Consider the following 21,838-nt stretch of genomic DNA (forward strand, 5'->3'; position numbering starts at 1 on the left):
ATCATAAAGGTCCTTGTAAGTGAAAGACAGAGGCAGGAAGGTCAGGGTGAGAATGATGCAGCCTGAGAGACTCCACTGGCCATTGCTTGCTGTGAACATGTGTGACAAGACAGAATTACAACTAGTTTAGTTATATATGGAATTGGCTTTTATTTGTCATTTATGATTTGGGACAGCTCTCCCTCTACAGATACAGGGATGACTCCCCCTGGGCAATACAATAACATAACAGTGGGTTTTGTCAAATGCGGATCAGTAAACAAAGCCATAGAAATAAATTGATTGGTTAACATCAGAGTACTTCTGGTCACTTTTTTTGGTAAAAGGTAAAGCAGAGGGGACTTCCTGATTATGCTCACTCAGGTAGACTGGAATCTTTTTTTACAGAAAAATATGATCTGTTTTGAGAGCTATCTGCTTCCTTAAATTTTCAGTGGCAGTGTATAACATGTAGCACGTGTGGTTCTATTTTGGAGTGTCTGTACTCTCACTTAGGTGAGAATATGACGAAAACTTAAAGAATTATCATTAGTCTCAATAACCGTAATTTTGGGCTTCCATCATGTCTTTTCTTTTCTTTTTAATTTTCTTTGGCTTTTTAAAATTTTTTTTATATTTTATGTTCTAGGGTACATGTGCACAACGTGCAGGTTTGTTACATATGTATACATGTGCCATGTTGATGTGCTGCACCCGTTAACTCCTCATTTACATTAGGTATATCTACTAATGCTATTTCTTCCCCTGCACACACCCCACAACAGACCCCAGTGTATGATGTTCGCCGTCATGTGTCCAAGTGATCTCAATGTTCAATTCCCACCTATGAGTAAGAACATGCGGTATTTGGTTTTCTGTTCTTATGATAGTTTGCTGAGAATGATGGTTTCCAACTGCATCCATGTCCCTACAAAGGACAAGAACTCATGCTCTTTTTCATGGCTGCATAGTATTCCATGGTGTATATGTGCCACATTTTCTTAATCCAGTCTGTCATCGATAGACATTTGGGTGGGTTCCAAGTCTTTGCTATAGTGAATAGTGCCGCAGTAACCATATGTGTGCATGTCTCTTTGTAGCAGCATGATTTATAATCCTTTGGGATTATAAATATGTGTGTCTCTGCATGTGAGCTAGGTCTTCTGGATACAGCACGCTGATGGGTCTTAACTCTTTATCCAATTTGCCAGTCTGTGTCTTTTAATTGGACCATATAGCCCATCAACATTTAAGATTAATATTGTTATGTGTGAATTTGATCCTTTCATTATGATGTTAGCTGGTTATTTTGCTCATTAGTTGATGCAGTTTCCTCCTAGCGTCGATGGTCTTTACATTTTGGCATGTTTTTGCAGTACTGGTTGTTCCTTTCCATGTTTAGTGCTTCCTTCAGTAGCTCTTGTAGGGCAGGCCTGTTGGTGACAAAATCTCTCAGCATTTGCTTGTCTGTAAAGGATTTTATTTCTCCTTCACTTATGAAGCTTAGTTTGGTTGGATAAGAAATTTTGGGATGAAAATTCTTTTCTTTAAGAATGTCGAATATTGGACCCCACTCTCTTCTGGCTTGTAGAGTTTCTGCCCAGAGATCCGCTGTCAGTCTGATGGCTTCCTTTTGTGGGTAACCCGAGCTTTCTCTGTGGCTACCCTTAACATTTTTTCCTTCATTTCAACTTTGGTGAATCTGACAATTATGTGTCTTGGAGTTGCTCTTCTCGAGGAGTATCTTTGTGGCATTCTCTGTATTTCCTGAATTTGAATGTTGGTCTGCCTTGCTAGGTTGGGGAAGTTCTTCTGGATAATATCTGGCAGAGTGTTTTCCAACTTGTTCCATTTTACTAGTCACCTTCAGGTACAGGAATCTGATGTAGATTTGGTCTTTTCACATAGTCCCAAATTTTCTGGAGGCTTTGTTCATTTCTTTTTACTCTTTTTTCTCTAAACTTCTCTCCTCACTTCATTTCATTCATTTGACCTTCAATAACTGATACCCTTTCTACCAGTTGATCGAGTTGGTTACTGAAGCTTGTGCATTTGTCACGTAGTTCTCGTTTCATGGTTTTCACTTCTATCAGGTTGTTTAAGGACTTCTCTATATTGGTTATTCTAGTTAGCCGTTCATCAAATCTTTTATCAAGGTTTCTAGTTTCTTTGCGCTGGGTTTGTACTTCCTCCTTTAGCTTGGAGAAGTTTGATTGTCTTAAGCCTTCTCTCAGCTCGTCAAAGTCATTCTCTGTCCAGCTTTGTTCCATTGCTGGCAAGGAGCTGCGTTCCTTTGGAGGGGGAGAGGTGCTCCGAGTTTTAGATTTTCAGCATTTCTGCATTGTTTTTTCCCCATCTTTGTGGTTTTATCTACCATTGGTCTTTGATGATGGTGACATACAGATGGGGTTTTGGTGTGGATGTCCTTTCTGTTTTTGTTAGTTTCCCTTCTAACAGTCAGGACCCTCAGCGACAGGTCTGTTGGAATTTGCATGAGGTCCACTTCAGACCCTTTTTGCCTGGGTATCAGCAGCGGAAGCTACAGTAGAGTCAATACTGCTGAACAGCCAATGTTACAGTCTGATCATTCCTCTGGAAGCTTCATCTCAGAGGTGTATCCGGCCATGTGAGGTGTGGGGTGTCAGTCTGCCCCTAGTGGAGATGTCTCCCAATTAGGCTACTCAGGAGTCAGGGACCCACTTGAGCAGGCAGTCTGTCCATTCTCAGATCCCAAACTCCATGCTGGGAGAACCACTACTCTCTTCAAAGCTGTCAGACAGGGACATTTACATCTGCGGAGGTTTCTGCTGCCTTTTGTTTGGCTATGCCCTGTCCCTGGAGGTGGAGTCTATAGAGGCAGGCAGGCCTCCTTGAGCTGCAGTGGGCTCCATCCACCCAGTTCAAGCTTCCCAGTCACTTTGTTTACCTACTTAAACCTCAGCAATGGCAGGTGCCTCTCGCCCAGCCTTCATGCTGCCTTGCAGTTAGATCTCAGACTGCTGTGCTAGCAATGAGGGAGCCTCCATGGACATGGGACCCTCCAAGCCAGGTGCGGGATATGATCTCCTGATGTGCCATTTGCTAAGACCCTTGGTAAAGCACAGTACTAGGATGGGAGTGACCTGATTTTCCAGGTGCTGTGTGTCATGGTTTCCCTTGGCTAGGAAAGGGAATTCCCTTCTCCCTTGTACTTCCCAAGTAAGGTGATGCCTCACCCTGCTTCCACTCTCATTTGTTGGGCTGCACCCACTGTCCTGCACCCACTGTCCAAGATGCCCCAGTGAGATGAACCTGGTACCTGTGCTGGAAATGCAGAAATCACCCATCTTCTGTGTTGCTCACGCTGGGATCTGGAGGCTGGTGCTGTTCCTATTTGGCCATGTTGGTGCCACCCCCCCCTTTTCTTTTTTTTAAATGGAGTCTCACTCTGTGGCACAAGCTGCATTGCAGCAGCACGATCTCAGCTCACTGCAGCCTCTGTCTTCTGGGTTCAAGTGATTCTCCCATCTCAGCATCTAAAGTAGCTGGGATAAATTGCAGGATCTGGCCAGCAGCCCACAATGCAACAGGTCTCTTTCTTTGTTTCCAGGTGGATTGGCTGGTCAAGAAATAAAACACGCACACATGATAGTGAAAGCTAGGTCCAGGGGGGTCATTGCCTTCTGGTCCTGTGATGCCAACAATACACTGGATATACCGGCATTTATTATTAAATTTAGTGAGGGCAGGGGTAGGTTAGTGAGGGTTTCAGGGTCATTTGATTATGAGGTGAGATGGTCACATGGGGATGAAGTAATTCTTTAACATAACATCAGTATGCAGAAGTACAGAATACAAAGATAAGAATTTACAACACAGTGTGGGCCTCAACAATTTCTAACACAGCTGTAAAACAGAAACACAGTCTATCTATATACTATGATTAGCAAGTTATTAATCAGCAGTAACAGTTGCAGGAAAAGCTGGTTGCAAACAATCAATAGAAACAGGACGTGTAGCTAGACAACCGGTTAAACCAAAAAATTCTCAGAAGGGAGTATGCCTAAACCCTAAAGAGACCTAGAAGAGCCGTGGTAAGATAAGTGCGTTTATAACCCTATCTTATCCATATGAACAGGCGCCCCTCAAGTGTCCATTAATAGGCTCTCCACAAGGGTTGCATTCCATTCCCAGAGGTATGAACATCTGCTTTTCTGGAATAGGAATCTTGGTGATGTGAAACCTCCCTGACTACACGTCCATTTATAGGCTCTCAGCAGGGGGAAGTACATCATGCCCTGTTGGCTCATTCTGGCAGCCCATCCTGGCATTGTCTTTACACAATCCTGCATGCAATTTTGTATTTACAATAATCAGGAGCATTTCATCTTTTATTCCATAGCAATGGTTTCAGGGGGTCTCCCTACAGGACTACAGGTGCGCGCCACCACACCCGGATAATTTTTGTATTTTTAGTAGAGATAGGGTTTCACCATATTGACGCAGCTGGTCTCCACCTCTTGACCTTGTGATCCGCCTGCCTTTTCCTCCTAAAGTGCTGGGCTTACACATGTCAGCCACTGCACCTGGCCCATAAACCACACATTTCCTTGAGTTTTTGAATTCCAGCCCAAGAGAAACAATTTAATATTTGAAGGATGGCTGCACACAAATATTTGCATGCAAATAAAAATGTTTGTAGATTGCACCACATGAGGGAGACTACCAGTATGACTATCAGGATGAAAATATCAAGAGTTTAGAATAGGCACCTTAGGCAAGATGCAAACCAACTGCAATAGAATAGATCAAAGAAGAAGCCAGAAGAGTCTAGTCATTTTAACCAGGCAACACATTTGTTGATTTTTACAACTGAGTCTCTATAATATCCGATGTATTTATCCATGTGCAACAAGAAGTGTCAGAAACTGCACAGGCTTCCACTTGTTAGCAGGTAGAGAGCAATTCTATTTTCTAGCATTGCATGTCTATGTTAAATTAAAACAGGGAGTGAGAAGAATAGGCAAGTATAGAAGTAGTAGCCTAAAAAAAAACTCCATACATTTGAGGAAAGAGTTGAGTTAAAGATGCATCTAAGGGCAGTTTTTGGGTGGGCTAAAGGATCTCTTGTTATGTAAAAATGTGTGGGCCAGGTGTGGTGCCTCACGCCTGTAATCCCAGCACTTTGGGAAGCCAAGGCCTGTGGATCAGCTGAGGTCAGGAGTTCGAGACCAGCCTGACTAACATGTAGAAACCCCGTCTCTACTAAAAATACACAATTAGCCTGGTGTCATGGCGCATGCCTATAATCCCAGCTACTAGGGAGGCTGAAGCAGGAGAATCACTTGAACCCAGGGGGAGGAGGTTATGGTGAGCCAAGATTGTACCATTGCTCTCCAGTGTGGGCAACAAGAGAGGAACTCCATCTTTAAAAAAAAGTGTGTTTGACATGATATATTTGACACTGTTAACTTATTCTTAGAAGCTACTTCTTGTGAAATCCTAAGTACAGCATTATTCTGGAAAGCAAAGGAGACAGGCATAAGCAAGGACAAATTAAGAGAGGTAAGAGTCTCATCATGATTGATAGTCTTGTTCTGATATCTTGAGAAAAGCAGTCCACAGTGTAAAGTCATCAACTTGCTGTCATGGTTTGCAGTTTAAGTGTCTCTAAGTTATGCTGTTGAACATTTGGTGAGCTCTGAAGGGCCCACACCTCAAACACGAGGGTTTTCCCATGAAATTTACATTGAGTTGTCCACCTCTAGCTTATATGGCTTCAGGAACAGAGCTGTTCCCATTCTTAATGATTTCATTGGAGAAAAATGAACTGGAAGAAATAAAAGAATTCAGGGTCCAGTCCAGTCTACCAATGGATTATAAATACTCAAAGATAATGAACAGTGGTTCAATTTGGTAACAGGTGTACTACAGTTTTTCTTTTCAAAATAATTTGCCTCTATATAGGGGTCTCTATTTTTACCAAGGATAATCCCAGTAGGATGAATTTGTTTGCAAAATAGGTTGAGTCTCACCAAACTTGCCTAGATTTTTTACCTAAATGCAGCAAGAGTAGCAAGGGACCACAGAGGCTCTTTTTAAACTTTGCTTTGCTAGAAGTTTTATAAGACTCTCAGATCAAACTTTCAAAAACCTCTTGAGACTAGAAAGCCAAACCAAGGCCAACTTCAGACTTTGCCTGCATTCCCTATGGGTTTATTCTATGTACATTCTCAAACAGAACATCCCAGTCAAAGCCTTAGTAATATAACCAATGTTTTCAAATGTGTTCTGTTTTAAAGAGAGTAGATTCTTACTGAACTTGTGCAAATAACTTTATTACCATAAGCATGTGAATACTGATGAATAGTTTCCCAATTCTGGGGCACTCAGATTCGGATCAAAAGCAAATGTTTCCATTTTTGTTTACAAAAGTATACTTTACCAAATAGCTGTAAAGTATAAATAGCTTAAAAGAGAAAGTTCACAAATGTGGATATTAAAACATTCAAAGAAGCAGCACATTCTCAAATAAAAAATTATGAAAACATTATCATTTTGATTATTTAGTCCAATGAAACTGAAGTTTTTTTCTTCTTTGTCATGAATTTCATGAACGTATCAGACTGTTCATTAAAATTTTGAAAGTTCTCAGAGAGTCCAGTGGTATGATCTTGAAGTTATCAGAAACTTGTATTCAAGAGTCGTTGTCAGAGTCTTTTCCATATATCTCCTCAAAGAAAAAGCAGTTTTGGACTGTAGCTGATTATAAATACTTCAAGGAAGAATCAAAGCAACTGTCTGGGAATGACAAAGATTTAAAATGACTATGGTTAAAAATCTAATGAGGTTTTTATTAGGTTGATTGTGATAAAGACACAGCTCACATAGAAATCTAGTTACCTCTGTGGCATATGACACTATGACTGATAACATATTCAATTTCCAGAAATTTCATATAGTTTTTAGAATACTAATTTTTTTCAATTTTTTCATTTTTATTTTTTTTTTTTGAGATGGAGTCTTGCTCTGTCACCAAGGCTGGAGTGCAGTGGCACGATGTCTGCTCACTGCAAGCTCCAACTCCCAGGTTCACGCCATTTCCTGCCCCAGCCTCCGGAGTAGCTGGGACTACAAGCGCCTGCCACTACGCCCGGTTAATTTTGTTTTTGTATATTTAGTAGAGACGGGGTTTCACCATGTTAGCCAGGATGGTCTCGATCTCCTGACCTCATGATCTGCCGTCTCGGCCTCCCAAAGTGCTGGGATTACAGGCGTGAGCCACCGCGCCCAGCCTAGAATATTCATATTATCAACATTCCCATAAATATTATTTAGAGAAGGTTTAGCATCACTTATCACTCATTTCAAAATGCTTTATATATATTTTAACATATCAAATAAGGTGACTTTTCCATTCAGCTTCTGTTTCCCAACTGGATCACTGAGTTCTTCGTGTAGCCCATTAATAATTAGGGCCAAAAAGTATAGTCTTATGTACATTGAAAAAGGTCCTTAGGTAATTCCTTTTTAAGTATTTTTAATTACTTTTTAACTAATTCCTTTAGAAGTAATTCCTTTTTAATTACTTTTTAACTAATTCCTTTAGAAGTAATTTCAGGTACTTCTACCTGAAAATCATTGATTTACTTTTAAGTTCTACCTATTATAACAAGAGTTCTCCATCCTCTTTACATGTTTGTAGTGTCAGGGAAGACTTAAAAATTACCAGTGCCTGGGTCCCTCGCCAGACCTTTAAACTGGAACTAATGCATGGGGCTCGAGCATCCACTTTTAAAATGTTTTCCAGTGATTCCAATGTGTAGCTATATTTCCCATCAGATTTCTCTGGTTTCTTGTGGCCTTCACTTTTTTTCTATTTTGGTATCATGATTATTTTCAGGTCCCATTTCCTGTCTTAGACTTTATGTCTCCTGGGGTAGGGACTTTGCCTTCTTCATTTCTGTATCTTTTTGGAACACGTGAATTGGTCATAGGAAAAGGTCTCAATCACACATAGGTTTTGTTCTGAGTCTCAGGTTCACAGGCTAATCCTAAAGTCTTCGTTCTGCACGAGGTCAGAGATTACTTGTGATGAAGGGTGTGGTTAAGTCTGTAGTGCAGATGGTGGAGGGGAGTTCACCCTGTTTTTAGACATAGCATTGGAACTAAGAATGTTATATCTATGTGGGTGAAGGGGCAGAGATGTGTAGGAAGACAGTTCTAATTAGGATGGAGGAATTATACTAGGAAGTAGAGGTAAAGGAAGTGAGAAGGATTAGTAAATAGAAGAAATGTGAACTTACCAAATAGGCTAGAGTAGATGCCTGGAGATTCCTGATTAAGTGAATTAACTAGATTTTAGGAAGGTAATGAGGCAGTCCTGTGCAAGAAAGGTTTCAAAGTCTGGAGGCAAAAAGTCAAGCAACACTTTGAGAGTGGTTGAGCTTTATGGGAATGGAGAGAATTACACTATTGAGAGATGTGAAAAATAATGAAGAGGGTTTCATAATGTGAAATTGTGTTTCTCATTTGAAAGAGCAGAGGCTGGAGATAATTATGTCTAAAAGACAGTGGGGTACAGGGAGCATAAAGGCCAGGGAGAAAGGGAACTGCAGGAATTAGTGCTGAGAAGCAGGAGTTTGGTGGAGGAAGGCGGAGATCCAGTCCCAGATACAGGCAAATAAGTCTTCTCCCTCTCCCAAGCATGGCAGTCAGCCCTTCAGGAAACGGGACAAGAGAAAAGGCCATCATACCTGCCAGTCTTCCTGAAATACAGAAATGACATCACGGTTGCTATATCAGATTAAGGCCAGGATGGACGTCCTAATACTGGATGAGCTGTCATGGAAAGAAAAGAAAAGAAGGAATGGAGGTGATGTTATTTTACAGGGGGGAGCCTCAGGAACAAGCATGTAACATGAGGTACTCTATAATTGTTTCTTCAAGGAATACATTATTTCTGTTGGAAATTTGATGGGAGATGATTATATTCTTGCAGTTCTTTTCCCCCTCACCATGTTTCTAGGTTGCTGATCAGTCCTCTGTCAATTCTCTACTGCACTCAGATATTTCAGACTTTCAGATGTGAGAAAGGCTGATTGCTATTTTCTATGTCATTAGAAATGTAGACCTTTCAACCTTTTCATGGTTGCATCTTTTTCTCAGTGTCTCTGTTGTGGCAGCCATGAATCAGACCCTGCCAGGTCTCCATGGCAGGGACCTGATTGACAGAAGGCCCAGGTCAGTGCATTTCAAGTTCACAACCTCCTTTGCACAGAAAGCTTCCTTCCCACAGGCTCCCAGCAAGGGCGTGAAAGCAAACCTAGTTCTCTGAGGCTCTCTTTAACTTTAATGGGTGACTGGTTGGAGGACTCCACATCAGCCATGCGAAAACTCTCTTAGAACTGCATTGATACCTAAAACTTCTTTCTCTTTCTTTAACACAGGAGTCAACTTTGCATAGTGGTCTGTGGGTTCTCCCATACTACCTTCACGCCTGCCCCACATTCCCTCACAGGTGTCTTCCATGATAAATTATCTTATATGTCCAATCCCAACCTGGATGCATCTCAGTTGGTAAAAAGTAACATACCAGGCTTGACTCTTTGCACTTAGCTTTTTTCCTTTCTCTCCCACAAGTAGTCAGTAACCATGTCCTAGTGTTTTATGTGGTATCTCTTTTTCTCTATATATATGGAAATAGGTACTGTTGAGGGGCACGTCCTATGTGCCAGATCCTGTGCTAAATACTTTACCTGCACCTCATTTAATTCACACAGTAACCCTGTCAGGTAGACATTATTCCCATTTTGCCAATGAAAAGACACAAGCTTAGAGTAGTGTAGAATCTCTCCTGGTGTCATATGGCTAGTAATAGGTGGATCTCAGATTTGATTCTAGGACTATTTGACCTCAAGGCTAATGACGATGGTAGTAATATAGCAGCTGACATTGGTTCGTCTGTGTGTGGCATCTTGTTTCATTGACTGCATGAAACCTTTAAAAGAATGGTATGAAACAAGCTCTCTTCTACTTCAGGATATGAAAGAAGAACAAACTAAACCCAAGCACAGTGATTGAAGGAAACAATATGGGTTAGAGTGGATAAAAATAAAATGGAGAATGGAAAAAGAATAGAGGAAATTAATGAAACCAAATTTGATTCTTCAAAGTAAAATCAACAAAATTGAAGACCATTAACTAGACTGACTAAGAAAAAAAGAGAGAAGATTAAAATTACTAAAATCAGAGAAGAGAGTCTGTAGAGACAAATTAGGAGGGTTCAGGAGGAGAATTTAGGATTTGCTTCTGCCCGTGGGGCACAAGCTGGGAATAAAAATGTTTTCCTGACTCTTCTCTGAAAGCCAGATAGACTCCACCTAAAACCCTGTTGATAATGATGCAGGGATCCACTTACCAAAGACTTTGATCCTCTTGAATGTAGAACGTACCCTGCCAGTGGCTGAGTTACGAGCAGAGCAACCATAGAGCCCGCTATGCTCTGTAGTAATTTGGGGGATAGAGAGCTCTTGTCCTGATTGCAGAAACTTCCCATCAATCGTCCAACAATACTCTGCCAGTGGGTTAGAGTCCGCGAAGCAGGACAACTGGAGGGCTTTTCCTGAATGGTAATAGGTACTTGGAGGGAAAATCCTGGGGATGTGTGGACCATCTGGATTAAAGAGAATAAAGCCACAGGTGATGTTGTCTGAGGGAAGGGGATGCTCCTGGTCTCTTAAAGGGACACAGTGTCCCTCTGAGTCAAGACACATCCTCAAGACCCAACCAAACCCCTTCTGTGTTCACTGAGACGAGGCCTGAGGTATTCACCTGTTTCTCCCATTAAAGGCTGTAGACCCCAAGTCTTCCATGACAAGAGCAGCCCCTCCCCTTCTATTCTTGGTTAAGGCTGTGCTTACCCAGGTTTCCCCAGGGCAGGGAGTCATGTTCCGCTCGTGTGTCCAGAAATAAAATGTCTGTACTTGGACCTGAGAGACTGAGATGCCTGGCCTCTGGTTGTTTGAATTTTAGCTGGTGGCCTGGCCCACAGAGGAACCAAAGATACAAAGGACATCCAGGGTGACTGGGTCACTGCACATGCTACCAACTCGGTCCCGTATTTCACATTCATAGGGTCCTGTGTCATTTCTTGTGACATTGGCTACAATGAGGATCCTGTTTTTACCGGGTTGCTTTAGCCTGGGACTGGCCGGGAGGCTCTGACCATTTACCCTCCACAAGTAGATGTAGCCCTGAGTCTTAGGTTCACAGGTTAAGGCTACAACATTCTTATTCTTAATGGGGTTGAAGTTGTTGTTGGTGATGTAGGGCTTGGGCAGCTCCGCTGTGTGGATAAGAGAGAAGATTGTCCTGTGTGGCACCTTTGATTCCTCCACAGGCATGCTTCAATCAGAGTTGGCATCTCCCACCTCTCAGCCCACCCGAGTCCTTGAAACTCAATAGCTGGTGCATGTGTCACAAGACAGATGCATGATGATCTAAGGGCTCAAAGACTGTGAGGCCGCCTGCTCTGTCTTAGGGAAGCACAGACTTTCTCAAGTGTGAATTCATCAGCAGTGTTGGGTCATGGACAGACACATCAGTGGGAGTCACAGCCCCTGGTACCCTCCCAGTCCCTCTCTAATGAACTGACTGGCTGGCTCACCTTGGGTTCCTTACCTGGAATGTGCAACTGCTGGGCCCCTTCCAAATTCCATCCTACTTTGCCCCCCTAGATGTGATTTCTCTGCAGCTTCCATTTCCAAGGACATTCTAGAGATGAGTAATAATGGGACTTCCCATTGTCCTGAAACCCTGAAGATACTGAGTAGCCTGGCCTGGGACTGGATGTTTCAGCAGAAATAAGACAGGGGAGACCAGAGTCAAGCCTGGAGGTCAGTTCAGTCATCAGGCAGTGGAGGCACAAGGTGGGGCAGTTTTTTGCAGGTGTTTCATGCTGACTTACTTGAGCCAGTGACTTCCAAAGATAGAGCAGAGTGCAAGGAATGATCTAGAAAGAGTGAAGGGGACAGACAAGAGCTGGTGGCTTTGGAACAGAACCATGTTCCCTGTTCTGGGTTCTTTAAGTTTCCTCTCCTTCTGCAGAGGGCAGGTGAGGACTATGTGGATCTTTCCAGAAATACATGTGGACATTTGCAAAAGCAGAATTGACTGGTGGAAAGGGTGGGAATGAACTGCTGGAAATCTGGTCCTCATGGACCATGTGTGTTTGATGGATCTGAGACAAATTTGGGGAGAAATTTTGCAAATATTTTCTTCCATTGGACCCTCTACTCTCTGATTCCATGGATTTGACTACTCTAGGGACCTCATGTAAGTGAATTCTAGAGTGAATCTGAGAATAGACTGCTGGTTGCCAGGAGCTGGGAGTGGGGAGAATCAGAAGTTGTTCATGTGTGTGCAGTTTCAGTTATGCAAGATGGGGAGGTTCTAGAGATCTGCTGTACAGCTCGATGCCTACAGTTCACACAGATTGAGTATTTCTTATGCATAAGACTTAGGAAAAAAGTGTTTTGGATTTCTGACATTTCTTGATTCCCACTATTTGTCATATACTTACTGGTTTAGCATCCCAAATCTAAAGGATTCAAAATCTAAAATGCTCCAGTGAGCATTTCTTTTCAACATCAGATTACTACGCCAAAGTGGGAGGTGATAGGCCAAATACATTCTTGCCCTTTTTTTTTTCTCTCACCATGTTTCTAGCTTGGTAATTAGTTTTTGGTCACTTCCATACTGGCCATGCTGCACTCGTATATTTTTGAAGGCTTTGGGATGTGAGAGAGGCTGATTGCTACTTTCTATGTCATCAAAACTTTCCAACTTTTCATGGTTGCATCTTTTTCTCAGTGACTCTGTTGTGGCCATCATTAATAAGAGCCTGTCAAGTCAGATTTAATACAGATTTTTGTAATTCCGCAAAAACTGTTACTGGGATTCTGGTAGGGGGTGCATTGAATCTGCAGCTCACTTTGGGTAGTATTGTCATCCTAACAATATTGATTTTTCCAATCCATGAAAATGAAATGTCTTTCCATATATTGATGTCGTCTTTAATTTCTTTCAGTAATGTTTTGGAGTTATCAGGGTATAACCCTTTGACCTTTTTGGTTAAACTTATTCCAAAATATTTTATTCCTTTTGATGTTAATGTGAATTGAAATTCTTTTCTTAATTTCCTTTCAGATTGTTCACTGTTAGTGTATAGTCTAAAGAATGATCAAGAAAGAGTCAAGGGGACAAGCATAAGCTGGTGGTTTAGAAGCAGAAACATATTCCCTGTCCTGGGTTTTTGATTTTCCCTCACCCTTAGCAGAGGGCAGGTGGCTCTTCCCTGATAGCCAGATAGACTTCACTGGAAAACATATTGCCAGTGCTCCAGGGATCCACTTACAAGGGACTACGATCCTTTTGATTATGAGATTTGTCCCACCAGCGGCTGAGTTATGGATGAAACAGACATAGACCCCTGTATGTTTTAGTGATCTGGGGGATAAAGAACACTTGTGCTGATTGCTGGAACATCCTATCAATCAGCCAAGAAAGCTCTGGCAGTGGGTGAGAGTATGTGAGGCAGGAGAGCTTGGGGACTTCCCCTGCATGCTAATAGGTGTATGAAGAAGAAATGGTGGGGGTATCCAGGCCATCTGGAGCAAAGAGAATAAAGTCACCGGTGATGTTGTCAGAGGGACGGGAAAATCCTGGTCTGTGGAAAGGCCACAGTGACCCTGTGAGCTAAGTCACAACACTGAAGTCCCAGCCAAATCCCTGCTGTGTCACTGATCTGGAGCCTGAGACATTCACCTGCTTTTCCCATCGTAAGCTGTGGACCCTGAGTCTCCCATGACAAGAACAGCCTCTTCTCTCCCATTGGTGATCAAGCCAAAGCCTACTCTTAGTAGTCATGGTCAGCTTTGATATCCAGGGCTAAAGGTCTCTGTACTTGCACCTGACAGGGACTGGGAGGCCTGGCCTCTGGCCATGTGTATTTGGGATGGCAGCCTGGCTCACAGAGGAACAGAAGATACTCACAGAGGAGATTCAGGGTGACTGGGTCACTGCGGCTGGAACTCACTGGGTTCTTCATTTCACATTCATAGGGTCCTGCAGTATCCTTTGTGACATTAAATAGAACGAGGGTCTTGTTGTTTTCCGACAGCTGCAACTTGCCACTGATAGGGAGGCTCTGACCATTTATCCACCACAGGTAGCTTACGTTCTGAGTGTCAGGATCACAGGATAAGATGACAGTCTCCGTGGCCTCCCTGGGGTTTAAGTTGCTGCTGGAGATGGAGGGCTTGGGAATATCCACTGTGCAGATAACACAGAGAAGATTGCCCTGTGTGGCACCTTTGATTCCACCAAAGACATTTTTCAATCAGAGATGGCATTTCCCACCTCTCAGCCCACCCAAGTCCCTAAAAGCCCATAGCAGGAGTGTGTGTTACAAGAGAGATGCATGGCAATCTGAGGGCTCAGAGATTGTGAGGCTGCCTGTTTTACGTGGGAGAAGCACAGACTTTCTCAAGTGTGAATTGAGCAGCAGCATTGGGTCATGGAAAGACACGGGACCAGCAGTCACAGCCCCTGGTGCCTCTCTGAGTCCTTCACTCTCCAACTGCCTGCCTGGTCCACCCTGTGGTCCTCACCTGGAACATGTAGTGCTGGAATGGTCTTAGTTTCAGTCTTACTTTGTCCCCCAAGGTATGTTTTCTCTGTAGCTTCCCTTTCAAGGACATCCTAGAGATGGATGATGGAACTTCCCATTGTCCTTAAACCCTTTGGGTACTGGGAAGCCTGGCCGTGGACTGGGTACTTCAGCAGAAATAACACAGGGGAGACCAGAGTCAAGCCTGGAGGTCTGTTCAGTCATCAGGCAGTGGAGCCACAAGAAGTGCAAGAAGTCTTGCAGATGCTTTCTCTCATTAGACATTCTACTCTCTGATTCTATGAGTTTGACTACTCTATGTACCTCATCTCAGTGGATTCCAGAGTGAATCAGAGAGTAGAATAGTAATTTCCAGGAGCTGTGGTCGGGGAATAGGGCATTGTTCCATGGCTGTGTGGTTTCATTTAGGCAGGTTGAGGATGATCTAGAGATCTCCTGCACAGCTTCATGCCTATAGTTCATGCAGATAAAGTGTTCCTTATGCAGAAAGCCTAAAACCAAGTGTTTTGGATTTCTGACTTTTTTTATTTTGGAATATTTGCAGTAGACGTACTGGGTCAGCATCCCACATCTGAAAAATTTTAAATCCAAAATGCTCCAGTGAGCACTTCTTTTTAGCATCACATCAGCGGTCAGAAGCGTTGGATTTTGGAGCATTTCACATTTTGAATTTCCGGATTTGGGATGCTCAATTTGTAATACTGTAATTTTCCCAAAAAAAGTTATCTGGAGTTTAGACCTCATGTTATGTTCTGACTCTAGTAACAAAAACAAACAAAAAAAAATTTGGAGGAAACATTAAAATGTTGTCATAAGTGGAAATTTTTACTGATGGTCCAAACATCTAAGATCAATTGCTGGTAGTAGTATTTCTCTTGATACCCAATTAAGGTTTAGGTGTGGGGTGAATTCCAGCAGGATCACATTATGCTCAAAGAAAGATACCAACAGTGATTTGAAATTAGCAAGTCCTTAAGTAGAGAGAGTCCCGTTAAAAGGACAGAACTGGTCAGTGTGTCAATTACATAAAGGGAGGAATGATGCCGAATTAAAAGAAGAGATGTGTGTTATGGTAGTAAATATAGAAGGAACTTCCTGTTTCTAATTTCTGTGCAGAGTTAGGAAAAATGGGGAGGAGCCCAGAACAGGTATGTGAAATGCTTTCTTCATTTTCTCTTAACCTCAGGAAATACAACTCGAGTTTCAGTTTGTGTGAATTAGGAAGAGTCTAAGTGAGACGCCAATGGCTCATGTGTCGCCCACAAGAAGAACCCCACCTTATGAAAATGGCATCATCATGAGGAAACAGTTGTATGTGGCACAGGCACTAAAACCACTAGATAGCACCCACATGGCCACCTGCAACAGGTCCCCGAAACCACCAGTATTCCCATTACGTGTATGTTACAGCCTTGGTAGTTGTCCCACAACTACAAAGTTTTAAAATTGCTATAGTCAATACAAAATGTTGAATATGAAGTAGAATATGTTGTTCCACTTTTTTCCCCCACTCTTTTTGAACTTTCCTGTTTCACTTTTGGAAGTTTCTATCGACACATCCTCAAGCTAGGGATTCTTTCCTCAGCTGTGTGGAGTCTACCAGAAAGCATCAAAAGCATTCTTCATTTCTCTAACAGCTCTTTTTTTTTTTTTTTTTTTTTTTTCTGAGACGGAGTCTCACTCTGCTGCCCAGGTTGGAGTGCACTGGCATGATCTTGGCTCACTGAAAGCTCCACCTCCCTGGTTCACGCCATTCTTCTGCCTCAGCCTCCCGAGGAGCTGGGACTACAGGTGCCCGACACCATGCCTGGCTAATTTCTTTGTATGTTTAGTAGAGATGGGGTTTCACCGTGTTAGCCAGGATGGCCTCGATCTCCTGACCTTGTGATCCGCCCACCTCAGACTCCCAAAGTGCTGGGATTACAGGTGTGAGCCACTGTGCCTGGCCATCTCTGAGGGATTTTAACGAGTTGTTGACTTTTGAGTTTGTTCAGCTTTTTACTTACTGTTAGAACCGAGTGACAAATTTCAAGCTTCTTATATGCCTGACAGGAAACCAGAAGTCTCTAGGTAGTGACTGGGAATGTGAACTCCACAGTAGGTTGAGGATGGAGTCACAAGTGAAATGGGTGAAATCAGCCCATGGGCTTTGGAGACGGCAGACCTGTCCAGCCTCTGACACCCTGGTGAGTCAGTGCAAAGATTACAACAGTGACAGCAAACTAGCATGGCTGACTCCATCTGGCATCTAGTCTCAGGCTGGCTGTCCTCACTCATTCCTGGACATAGGCCAGGCTAACCATGGGAGGAATTTAGTTTATGGTTTAACTTTGAAGAAAAAATGATAATAGTTCCTCCATAAGACTAATTCCCTTATTTTGCCAGGGATTGCCTTTGCAAAACTGGTGAAAGACCATGAGACTAAGATTATAGGAGGCAACTGAATTCTGCTAAAATGGAGGCACAGTTTCTATAATCCCTTACTGCTCAAATGTCATTTGGCCAGAGTTTACAAAATTTGTAACTAATTGCTCCTATAGATAACATCACTATTGTAGAAACTGAGATTGGTCTTTTGAGATGTTTCTCATTTCTTGCATTCTGGTAACCCACTGACCTCATCCATACCCATGACTAATGGCTCAGCTAGTCACGTGGTCCCCACCTAGAGTCAGATTCAAGCACAAAAGATCATTTCCCTCTGCCCACATGATTCCATCCCCAAACAATCAGCAGTACCCATCTTTTAGTCCTGTGCCCCTGAAACTATCCTTGAAAATTTCTAACCCCTGATCCACTAGGGAGGCTGATTTGAGTAATAATAAACCTCTGTCCTCCTGTTGGCGGACTTGGAGTCATTAAAATCTTTCTTTACTGAAAATCACCATCGGGATAAATTGGTTTGGTTTGTGCAGGAGGCCAGAAGAACTTGTCTGGGAATTATAAGAGTGGATAGAGGATCTGCCTATCCCTGTCCCATGGTCTTGTCCACAGATCAGCCTCACAAAGGAAAGAGCCCTGGGTGGGGATACAGTGGAAGCTCATTGTCTTAGTGACCTGGGGACATTGGCTTGAGATGAAGCCTGGCAGGAGTGGAAACTCCAGTTGATTTCTGTGCCTTTCCTATTTCCTGGGAGGTGGGCCAGGCCACAGTGTTAGCAGGAAGGGAACAGAACAGTCAGCCTAGTTAGAGGGAGTGTCTGGGGAAGGGCTAGGGATGGAGGAAGAAGCTGTGCAGGACAGGGCTTGCCAGGTAGAATGAAGTGGGAGGAAGATGAGGGACACAGAGAAGCAGAGAGAGGCAGAGGCAGCATGGCAGTGAACAGTGGGGCATACAATGACTTCAGTGACCCCAGGGACCAGGTGCCCCCATTTCCACAGTCCAGGACCAGGGACCCTGAAAACCCTCCAGTGACCAAAGAGCTTCAGAGTTATACATGAGGTGGGGTGGCTTTAGGGGCAAGAGGTAGTGGGGGGATGAAACATGGGTGTCAGCCTCTGAAGGAAAAGGGACAGGTGTGGCTAGAACTTCCTAGGATTCTGCATCCAAGATCCAGTCTCTAAAGAGGTTATGGATCATTCATTCCTTCATTCAATTCCTTCATTTGTTATGTGAGAGCTCCTGAGTGTGTGTCTCTCACTGGGCCTGTGCTGGTGCGGGGTGTGAGTGGGGAAAGAAAACAAGGTCCTCTCCTTTATCCTGTCATGCCAGTGACATGGACACTTTGGGAAACAAGATTTCGGGTTCAGTGATAGGGGTTAAGATCTGAGGGGGACGCCTGGACATTTTTTGCACTGACTGTGACAATTGAGGCAGGTGATTTAGTTCTGGAGAACAGACTAATCAGCTGACCATTTGCTCTCACTCCTCTGAGGTTTGGATGCCGAAGATGAAAGGATTTGAGCCAATAAATGACTATGCGGTCCTTGGAACCCAATAAGCCCTCACTTCTGGTGGAGGAGAGGATGGGCCTGTGGCTGCAGACAGACCTCATGTGACCCTAATCTGCCTTTTGTGTTTGTGTGACTCTGGTTCAGTGACTGTGCCTTCCTGTGCCTCAGTTTTCACTCAGTCAAATAAGCTAAATGGCAAATGGACTGTGGCTTTTCATGCTATCTGTGAATAAATTGTAAATTCTTCACAGTCACCTGACCTAATGCTTGGCACAGTGGAGGTGTTCACACAAACAACATTTATTATTACTCACCTCCATGAGAGAGCACCTTTAGGTCAGATCCCTGTGGACAAGCTGCTGCCAGGTACATTTTCTCTCTTCTGTTTCTGTTTCTGGGGACATTATGTTTTCTATGGAGTGTCCTAAGCCTCACAAGGCAGTTGGCTGATGGCCTACAAAGCTTGTCTTTCTGTCCTCTCTGCTCTGAGTCTCAGGTGAAGAAAGCTCTGTCCTTGCCCAGACAAGGCTCTGAGGGCTGAGCCCTGGCTGGTGAGCAGCTCCAGGAGACACAGTCCTCAGACAGCTGGTAAATCCTTGGTCCCAGTAAGCCCTGCCACAACCCAGCCCTGGCACAGGCTCCTCAGCTTTATCTGGAGTAAGGATTTAGGGACAGGGGTCTGGGGTGAGGCTTCTAGGGCTGAGCTTCTGTGAGAGTATCTCAGGGGTCCTCTTTGGCAAAGCCCTACTCACTTCTCCAGGGTCTTTCTCAAGGTCAAGTTTATGAAGAGGACATGAGGTGCTTGCCTGAGACTGATCTCCTCCTGCTGAGCACCCCCCACCCCATCAGACTGTCCTTCCTGTGCAGCAAGTGTCTGCAGGGTCTGGAGGCAGGAAAGGAATTCTGATCTGTTGAGGTTTGTCTCCTCTGTGTGTGTCCTGCACTAAATGCCAAAACCCCAACATGGGACATAATGCAGAGAGAGACACAGGCACAGTCCAGGCCTGACCATCCTGTGTGTGCAAAGTAGAAGTGACCCCGCCCCCCAACACCCAGGGATCATATGGAATCACTCACAGTATAAGGTGAAATGTCCAGTTATTCTTTTAATCTTATCACCTTGCTTTATAATTTGAATGGTGTAGGATCCTGTGTCATTCTTGGTGACATTCTGGATCAGCAGGGATGCATTGGAATATACTCTTTCTCGTCCACTGTATGCAGGCCCAAATATAATTGTTTCAGTGTCTATTGTATACGCTGTAATGAATTGGTGGAGGTCCATTATTTGCCCTTTGTACCAGACGTAGCCAGTAAGATTCTGGGGCAAATTGTGGACAAGTAGCAGAACATCCTTCCCCTCAGAAACTTTGGTTGGCTGGGCTTCAATCGTGACTTGGGCAGTGGTGGGCGGGTTCCAGAAGATTAAAAGTGATGCTAGGAGGTGGAGAGAGCATCAGTCAATATTGAGACCTATGTATTGGGGTGAAACGATGGGGCCCTGGGTCCTGAGATCTCTTCAATCATCAGCCTTGAAGATACACACACACACACACGCCCCTTTTCTGTGTGTGTGATTGTGTGTTTGTGTCCTACTGTTCTACTGGGTCAAGGTCAGTGGCACGAAACTCATTCTTTCAACGCTTCTGACCTCGGCATTTTTCTCTTTGGAATCCTCTTCCCCAGAGGTCTGCATGGCTCCCTCCACACTGCCCCCAGGTCCTGCTCACATCAGGGCATCCTTAGACTTCTTTCCTGACACCTCCTTCAGAGACCCTGGGTCTTCCCTTTCTGATCTTTCCCTGCTCTGCTCCCTCCAGAGCACTTGTCAACACCTGACCTCACATTCCAGATCTCTTTGCATGTCTGTCTTCCTGCCCATGAGAGCATGAGTTCCGTGAGGACAGGGACTTTTGTGATCTTGGTTGCACCCCATTGCCTCAGAGAGGCTGTAGACTCCTGTACATGTGAGGGTTCCCAGGGCCCTCCATGCCCGGGGTGTTTTGTCTGTTTCTTTCTTTCTTTCCCCAATTGTTGAGGTTTTTTGCTGAGGACAGTGTTTCATGCCCTGCTTATATGTTCATTTGAAGTGTCATCTGATAATAGTTATTATTATCATTTTTCAAAATGTGGTGACCAGTGATGATCAACCAGCAAAACAGAACACTTGAGATTTTCCTACCTCTTACCAATTCCTGTTCAGTGTGATTTTCCTGTTTTGACCCCTATCTCTCTCTGGTATATTTTCCCCTATCCAGACTCCAACAGAGCCTTCTTTCCTTTTTTTTATTTTGAGACAGAGTCTCGTACTGTCGCCCAGGCTGGCGTGCAGTTGCGCAATCTCGGCTCACTGCAATCTCTGCCTCCCAGGTTCATGCAATTCTCCTGCCTCAGCCTCCCGAGTAGCTAGGATTACAGGAGCACACCACCACACCTGCTAATTTCTTGTATTTTTAGTAGAGACTGGGCTTCACTGTGTTGACCAGACTGGTCTTGAACTCCTGACCTCATGATCCGCCCACCTCAGCCTCCCAAAGTGCTGGCTTATTTTATTTTTTAGAACGCCATCCTCTCCAGGAAAATCCATCCAATCATTCTGCTTCCTCCTCCTGTCCTCTCCCAGGAAGTTCTCTCCTCACCTGTGAGCAGGAGCTCCTTCCAGGTGATGTGCAGTGTGCAGGGAGGGGCTGAGAGGCGCCCCATGGCTTGTGCCGCCTGCATGTTCTCCTCTGTGGAGATGATCCTGGGATCCAGAAACTTTCTGAGCACGGCTGTCAGCTGTGCTGTCCTCCCTCCTTCTGTGCTGAGCCTCTTCCTGGGGCAGGAGCACTTCTCAGGCTCATGGGTGGGGTCTGTGCCCAGGACACCTCTCTGTCCCCTCCCCTCTCAGTCCTGCCTCCTTGTCCCTCCTTCTCTTTTTCCTTTTGTCTGTGTGTCAGGTCCCTGGGAATTGTGGAGGCCTCTGCCTTTTTCAGCAGTGATTCTGTCACCAAACCTCGGCACACACTGTGTGCAGAAACACAAACGCACACACAAAAGAGACACCCGCAGACACACACATACCCTGTAGGTTGGGCAAGCACAGTCCTGGGCCTCAGCCTCCTGCTGTCCCCATGGCTCTGGGTCAGGTGCACATTCACGCCCTTTGCCCTCTTTCATCCCCATCTGGCTCTCCCCTTCAGTGCAGGAGGCTGGAGCTGCACCAGGTCCCTTTCACAGGGACACCACATTGTGCTGTGGGTGAGCTGTGTGTTGCCTGGTGACAGGGACCCTTCCTTTCTCTAATTGTGTCTA

General features: G+C 44.2%; 1 protein-coding gene and 1 long non-coding RNA gene across 3 annotated transcripts in view; one reads left to right on the forward strand and one right to left on the reverse strand.

Annotated features, from left to right (window-relative positions):
- LOC106994786 (uncharacterized) overlaps positions 1-21,838 on the forward strand; it is a 188,046-nt gene that overhangs the window by 117,172 nt on the left and 49,036 nt on the right. The gene's annotated exons all lie outside the window — the stretch shown is intronic.
- LOC114673986 (pregnancy-specific beta-1-glycoprotein 7-like) lies at positions 10,341-21,247 on the reverse strand. Its single transcript, XM_028838908.2, has 5 exons — positions 21,184-21,247; positions 19,622-19,981; positions 14,014-14,292; positions 11,027-11,305; positions 10,341-10,633 (listed from the first exon to the last, which is right to left on the reverse strand). The coding sequence occupies exons 1-5, from the start codon at positions 21,245-21,247 to the stop codon at positions 10,341-10,343; spliced, it is 1,275 nt and encodes a 424-aa protein (XP_028694741.2).

Source organism: Macaca mulatta, chromosome 19, assembly GCF_049350105.2.
Source record: "Macaca mulatta isolate MMU2019108-1 chromosome 19, T2T-MMU8v2.0, whole genome shotgun sequence".
In the NCBI taxonomy this organism is placed as follows: Eukaryota; Metazoa; Chordata; class Mammalia; order Primates; family Cercopithecidae; genus Macaca; species Macaca mulatta.

Coding starts and splice junctions, on each gene's coding strand:
- LOC114673986 (XM_028838908.2), bottom strand. CDS start 21,247: ATGGGGCGCCTCTCAGCCCCTCCCTGCACACTGCACATCACCTGGAAG. Junction 11,306..14,013: donor AGTCACCCTGAATCTCCTCT/GTGAGTATCTTC, acceptor TTATCCACACAG/CGGAGCTGCCCAAGCCCTAC. Junction 10,634..11,026: donor AGTCACCCTGGATGTCCTTT/GTATCTTTGGTT, acceptor TCTTTAATCCAG/ATGGTCCACACATCCCCAGG.